Source organism: Cupressus sempervirens, chromosome 10, assembly GCF_028749045.1.
Source record: "Cupressus sempervirens isolate cs-2001-9-10 chromosome 10, ASM2874904v1, whole genome shotgun sequence".
Lineage (NCBI taxonomy): Eukaryota > Viridiplantae > Streptophyta > Pinopsida > Cupressales > Cupressaceae > Cupressus > Cupressus sempervirens.
Window position 1 is genome coordinate 12,846,916 of NC_143127.1, and position 7,208 is coordinate 12,854,123.

The 7,208-nt window shown below is 35.9% G+C and overlaps 1 protein-coding gene across 1 annotated transcript; it reads left to right on the forward strand.

The window, feature by feature from the left end:
- Positions 1-1,200: 1,200 nt before the first annotated feature.
- On the forward strand, positions 1,201-6,944 carry LOC149532319 (uncharacterized). Its single transcript, XM_089806100.1, has 7 exons — positions 1,201-1,326; positions 2,116-2,592; positions 2,822-2,995; positions 3,328-3,378; positions 3,497-3,693; positions 6,236-6,323; positions 6,431-6,944. Exons 1-7 carry the CDS (start codon positions 1,312-1,314, stop codon positions 6,647-6,649), a joined length of 1,221 nt encoding a protein of 406 aa, XP_089662226.1. The 5' UTR covers positions 1,201-1,311; the 3' UTR covers positions 6,650-6,944.
- Positions 6,945-7,208: the final 264 nt, after the last annotated feature.

Sequence of the window (7,208 nt, forward strand, 5' to 3'; positions counted from 1 at the left end):
TGAATCTTGGCTTCGGCCTCTCACAGATATATATATATATATATACAAATTTTGCCTTGTTTTAAATGGCTTCTTATACTCAACAGGCTTCCTATTAGAAAAGATAAGATGTATGATAAAAAATGTAAACTGTGTAATATGCCTAAAACATGTAGGCACATTTTCTTTAGTTGTATATTTGCTAGAAGAGTTTGGCTAATGTTTGGTATTATTTATCCTAAAGGTGTTAATATTCTTGAAATAATTACTAGTTATATTCATGGCTTAAAAAGGGATAGTAATTTGTTTTGGTTTATTCTTTCCACTAACATTCTTTGGCAGCTTTGGAAGTGCAGAAATGAAGAGAGGTATGCTAGCAATCCCAAGTCCCTTACTGAGTTTTTTAAAAAACTCAGACTTTTAAAATCTCCTCCCAAGTTCTAGACAATATGCTTTTGGAAAAGGAAAAGCTCAAGAGATTCTTGCAAACGGGTCACTCTACAATGTTCATTTACGAAATGAAGATTGGCTTTGACTAGAGAAGGCACATGGATAACCTTGCTCTATTTGATCACGTTGTCATGAAGTTGAATGAAGACTTCAGGGAGAGGAAAATAAGTGTGAATGGAGACATGCTCTGTATGTTTGATCAGATCCAAAAGAGAAAGAGCTTAATTTGGATGGAGGGCCCCTTGGGTTGGACATCCTGGGCCGATGCTTACATTAACACCACTCTGTAGGTGTTTTACTATAGTTAGTTTCACTACCTTCAGACATATGTATTTTCTATAGGCTACTTTGTTGTAACTGATACTCTAGTTCTTCCTTTCGATCACAGGAGTGTGAGACAGTGTCTCCTCCTTATGAACCAATGTTAACTTCTATATTTGTTTGCTCTCTATTTCTAATATTAAAAAAATTGCTTTTACACATTCTTTAATTTTTCGATTCCAGCTTAACATCTTTGGGAAGTCTTCTTGGAAAGCATTTTTTTAATAGATTTATAATAATAAAATTTCCACGGCATTTTGTAATATAAATGTAGTGATTAAAAGTGTGGATCGACTTACTACAATATCCTAATTCTTTGCCAAATATCTAACCCAGCAGGAAAATATCCAAATGAGAAGAAAGTATCTAATTGGGTAGAGAGGATAGTGCGACAGGATTGAGGATAGACTCATCCCTGTTTATATGTGCTTTTGTTTCAATACACACCCCACGTTCTGGATATATTTCGTTGATTTCGAAACAACCATATCCGATGTTTTACTGGAGATTTCGGCGAGCACAACTGTAGAGGCTGAAGAATAAAATTCAATTGCCATTGCCATGGCATCACTAATGGTCAGTTGTTATTATTTCATATATGTACTGCGCTGTTTATACATTTTATTGATTGTCTGTATCAGGGAAGGGAGGAGACTTCTTTTTCGTTTTCTTGTATTAGAGAGTGAAAGGGTTTAAGATCTCGATTTTTAAAGGTCGCTATACGATGTGGATTTTCTAGTCGCGGATGCTACTGTTCTTAAAAGATTAAGAAGCAATGGCGTTCCATGTTAAGAACAGTGTCTGTTTACAAATAAGGATTTTGTTAATTGTAATTTTAGTACGGTCTATAAGGACTGATAGCTGTTGCAAACACTTAGGAGAGGTTAATTAATTTTCATTTGTTATGATGCTGTTTTACAAGGATATGAGGCATTGGTATTTAGTTTAAAGAATTAGGGCTCAGTTGAACGACAGGATTTGTGTTAATAGTCATTTTGATAGTTTCGCATGTTCTGGTGTGTTTTTCAAACAACTAGAAGATGCCTTTCCATTCACTGTTCTTTGTTAGTACGCCCTTTTAAAAGAGTAAGGGGCACTGGCATTTCATAAACGAGGGTTGTGTTCGCATCCATTCTATTGGTTGTCTGGTTACAGATTGGCAACTTTGAAACGGCACATTGGTATTATGAGCCTTTTAAATAATAAGGGGCGGTGAGATCATTATAAGAACGAGGGTTCTATTTATAGTTGGAGTGCCTGAGTTAATAGCCATATTCAACTGTGTGTATATATATTTTTTTGCCGTTGTCAGGATTTAATCAAACATCTGGGAGATATTAACTGATTTATATATTTCTGGAACAGGCAGCAAACAGCATGTCAGCAACAGGGCAGCTAGGCGTGGGAGGTCTTACTGACTCTCAATCTCATCTCCTGCCAATTAAAGCTTTTCTATCCCGTTCTAATTTCTGTTTTGAGCCTCGAAGAAAAGCATTGTCTTTGTCTAAGATGAACAGATTTCAGACTCATTCAGGTTCGGGAATTTTAAAAAAGCACAGTGCATTTGTAGTTTCCGCTGCTGTAAGATCTCTAAGTACATTGCCATTATATAGTGTTGTTAACAAAGAGGGAAGGATTCAACCAATTGAAGACCCCGAGGCTGTTGCAAGCGTTTTTGCTATTTTTGACAGGAACAAAAAGATCCAGTATATAGGATTCTCCAAAGATTTAAAAAATTCTTTGAGAACTTTAATGGGTCGAAAACCTGAGCTTTGCTATTACTACCGGACACAAAACCTTACTTCCTTTGATCAGGAGCTCATGATTGCCATCCGCCAGCAGGTAAAGCACCTTTTGTAATTTTATTTTCTTAGATGTTGCAAATTGCGGTGCATAAGAAATTGAATGAATAATCCAGTAACTGTACATATAGGTCCAACACATGGCTCTTATTCCATGGAGAAGTTGCTAATACACTGAATATTTGGATTGTGGTTGTTATTTCCACTTTTAAAATTTACTCTAAGCAAGCCAAACCATTGAAGAATTGACAAGGATGTTATTACACCAGTGGATAGATGAAGTTGGATCAACTCCGCCAGGTAATTCAAGCCCTAAAGATAGAGCGCAATGGGAACAACCAGCTCTTGCAAGTTCTATATCAGAAAGGGGAAGGGCTGCTGCTGCTGCTTCTAAAGCAAAGACCATGCTGCAGATGATGCGTGATAGAGGTGTTAAGGAGGAGGTTTGAAACCCTTCTTCCTCTTTTTGTTTCATCCTTGAACTAATTGAAGTCACTACATTACATTGGAATCTGCAACTAGTGATAATGAATTCTGAAGTACAACCTACTGAAATACAGGCTGTATCACATTTAGTGCAATTGAAATGTCTTACTAAAACATATGTTTTTCTATTTAAAATGGAGAAAAGACTGTAAAAGATACTGTTGAAACATCACTTCTGATATTGAGTTGTTGAGAGTTATTATTTAACAGCTTATGCTTTTGGTTTGAATGACAGTTTGATTTCATTTTAGTTGAAGGAAATTTACTCTATCTTTCTGTTGCAATTCAGATGATATATGACCCAGTTTTATTGGAACAAGGGAAGCTAAATATTCTCCCGGTATGTATGTACTACATGCTAGCCAATTGTTGAAGTATGAATGCGTAATGATTTGTTGATAGTCAACATGTGACTGTATTCCTGTATTAAGAAAAAAATTGCGAGTACATGTTGACAGTCCAAAGGTCTGAGTCGTGAAGAACTGGCTCAAATTGCTCTACAACAAGCTGCAGCAGACGCTACAAGAAAGAAAGTATCCGTGTCAGTTCCATCAGGTGGCGACATAGAATATGGCATCTTTTATGAGATGAAGTTTAAAACCAATGGCGGTTGGATGTATGATGTTGCTGTGACCTATGATGACAAAGAAACAAGGTGTGTGTGAAACTTTTTTGCATGAAAAATGGTTAGAACTTGGATCATAACATTGCTTAGTGTATCACCTACTATAAAAAAAAGAGATTACTTGTTTACAGAAAGATGGATGCATGTTTTTTATCATCTTTTTCCCTCTTCTTTTTCTCATTGTAATTTATTGTTTTCTGTTTTTTTTAAATAGTTGGATGTGATCCATGTGAGCTTTGAGTTTGATACCAGACCTTTTGAATAGATGACAAAACCCTACTAATTTGGTAGGCTCATTTCAAAATTTTCACGTCTCTTTAGATAATTGAAACTGATAATGCAAAATGTCCTTCTGCATATAAAGAAAATTACAGCCCAGTATAACCTAGGGCACACGATCATCTACCCACAACAAATACATAGGCAAGGGAGATGTCAATTCATTTAAGAGCCACAGATATGGATAAGCGAATCATATCTAATCGTCTGGTATACTTAACTAACTCATCTATATCAATTCTTACTCAATTTTACACTGATGGGATCTAATTTACATGTTGATTGCATAGATTACAGTACAAAGTTGTTAAATGGGCACTGGACCCAAATTTCTTTTCTCGTTGTGAGACAGAAAGGGAATAAACAATTCCTTCTCAACTCAATTGTCGATGGTGGTCGAAAGGCTAGAATGATGGAAGTATTATCTAAAAGAGCTAGCCTTTCTTATAATACTAATTAACGGAGCTTGATCAGAAACAAACTTTTCATGTTAGGTTATAAACAAAGGCACACTGTCTTAGCAGACATCTTCAAATACTCATCTTAGTCAAGTTAAGAGTGTTTGTGGATGCGATTGTGTGTGTGATTTTTTACTCATCTTAGTGCAAAATGTTCTAGTCACGAGGTTTAACTTGCTTAGAAATTTATCCAGTCCTTCCTCCTTGACATCATTTAGTTACTCCTTTGAGTGACTAGAAACTTGCATTTGCTGCTTTTAATTCCCAGAGGTCTGTTCAAACTTCATATACATCTGGACCATAATCCATCTTGAATCATTGCATCTGTTGGAAACTTCGAAGAGGGGGAGGATGGGAGTGAAAGGGGTTGGCTGCTCTTTTCCAGTCCGATTGTTGAAATCACTCGGTCATAGAAATCAATCTATAAGCCATATTCACAAGCGAGTTATTGAACTTGTTTTCAATTCTGATAGCATGTCTTGCAAAATTGAATGAGAATGTTATGTAATAATGTAATCAGAAAAGAAATCTTATTGTAGGGGATTCATTTGACAATAATTTGGTCGAATTGGACTGTTCCACTTCTCCAAGTGTCTCAAGTACCCACTTTAATAAGTTGAGCTTCAGAGTCTACATACCTTTGGGCAAGAGAATTATACATGTACTTTTTGTCTTGCTTTCTTGACATTAAACCCTGTTAGTCTGGTGCCAAGGGTACGGGCCCATTTTAAGCTGTTGCCTCCTGAGTTACTTTTTTATGTTAAAGATTCTCACTTTCGTACGGCTATCATTTATTACCAGTTATAGTTGCTTGGTTTTTAACATCCTGACGAGACTCTTTGGTGGTCTCCCATGATGCATTTCTTCATGATCTGTGTGGGGCGGTGATTGTGACCCATTAGGTTCTAATTTTCTTTATCAATGGTGCCAATTTAATCAACTTTGTTTTCAGTTATAATTCAATTACCTCTAGTTCTGGTGTCAGTGGCTTATTGTGATTCTAACCTGCAGGTCGTAAGGACGTGTCTAAAAGATTAGAGATGTTTCAGGTTGTTCCTTGTTCGTGGCTCTCTAGAGCGCTGCATCCAATTTTATCTTGTTACCATAAAGTTTATGAATTTCTTTACCTTGTTTTTTTTCGTTTAGCTGATCAATTTCTCATGGATTCATCAGGACTATTTAGATATCAAAGAACAGGGATTTTCAGGGCATTATTACATGACCTAAATAAGGAACATCTACTTAAAAAGCAACACAGTTTATAGTGGGACTGTTAAATATTTTCACCCAGGACCATCCATTTATTTGCTTGATGCTCTTGCACTGATCTACTGATTCACTTAATTACTGATCCATTTATTGTTCGAATGAGATTTGTACCCCGAAGCCACATTACAGATGCCTAGGGCTCTGTTGATCTTCTAGGTGTTGAAGAATGGGAGATTTGCAGCAGCCTTGTTTGTATCACCAATATCAGAGAACTATCAAATATTATGCTTCTGGGATTTGATTGTGTGATTATTTTTGCATTGACTTTTTGGATCACACTTTCCCATGATGCTCTCTTTCTCTTATCCGGATGATGGACCACAGAGTGTGATCCAAAATATTGATGCAAAAATAATCACACAATCAAATCCAGAAGCATAATATTTGATAGTTTCATATGGATTGTGGAAATCTTCTTGTTTGGAATGCTAGAGAACACATGCTCAGAAAGCTACATAGTTTATAAAGAAACTGGGAATCATCGGATACATATATTTATACTTCTGTTGTGGCAAAGCAACTGCAATTGAAGTTCACTATGTATAACAGTTAAATTGTCTTTTCAGGCATCGGATTATTGTTGGACGAATTTTTCCAGATGCTGTTGAAATGGCAGAAGATGACTTCTTGGAGAGAATGATTGGCTTTTTGCTGGTATATATCTATATCCTTTATAAATGTCTCTTCCATCCTAGTTTCACCTTGTAATAGGTATGTTCACCATATAAATTGGTACTTATCTGAATTATACTTGAATGCAGCACAAGCAAATCCCTCGTCACACTGAAGGTATGCTGAGATCAAGTGAGTTTAACATCAATTATTTTGCGGCTGGAGAAGTGACCTTAAGATACAGGGATTTGCAAGAATGGTTTTCAAAGCCACTTCCAGCAGATGAATGGAGATTTGCAAAGCTTCAAAGCTATGGTGCCCAAATAGATCCTGCTCCTCCTGTAGGTCCACTAGAATTGTCACACTAAAACTTGAGCTGGCCACAACAACCATTGCCTACTCATTCAGTTGGTAGAGCCGTAACTTGTGATTCAAATTTGAGAATCACAATATCAAGCAGCTTGCTTCATAGACCCTTCGTTTGTACTATGCACCTGCGAATCGTTTCATCAGAAGCCTCAAATTGATTTTTTATTTTTTTATTTTGGGTTTCTCATGCAATAATTTTTTTTCCGGCTAAGGAATGGTTCAGAAGCTGCAAACGCTTGTCAAAATAATTTGCAACATGATAATAAAAATTGTGAGGCCACAATGACACTTAAACTATAATCATTTTCTTCTCTTTTTCTTCTCTTTTGACATTTTCAGGAATGTTGTCAACTCAACCCTTGCTTTTTCAAAATTTAGCTAACTATCACCCATTCATTTTCAAGTGAAAATACTTTAGGAACAATTTTCATAGTTTATTGTTATGTTTGTGCATTTAAATGTTATTCAATTATGCTTGTTTCATCATCATTATATAACATTAATTGAAAAGGAGCACATTAAGAATATTTTCATTTTAAAACACCAAAAGGAACTCAA

Excerpts from the sequence above, each read along its gene's own strand:
- LOC149532319 (XM_089806100.1), top strand. Across the intron at positions 2,996-3,327 it reads ATAGAGGTGTTAAGGAGGAG|ATGATATATGACCCAGTTTT; the intron begins GTTTGAAACCCT and ends GTTGCAATTCAG. Across the intron at positions 6,324-6,430 it reads GAATGATTGGCTTTTTGCTG|CACAAGCAAATCCCTCGTCA; the intron begins GTATATATCTAT and ends ACTTGAATGCAG.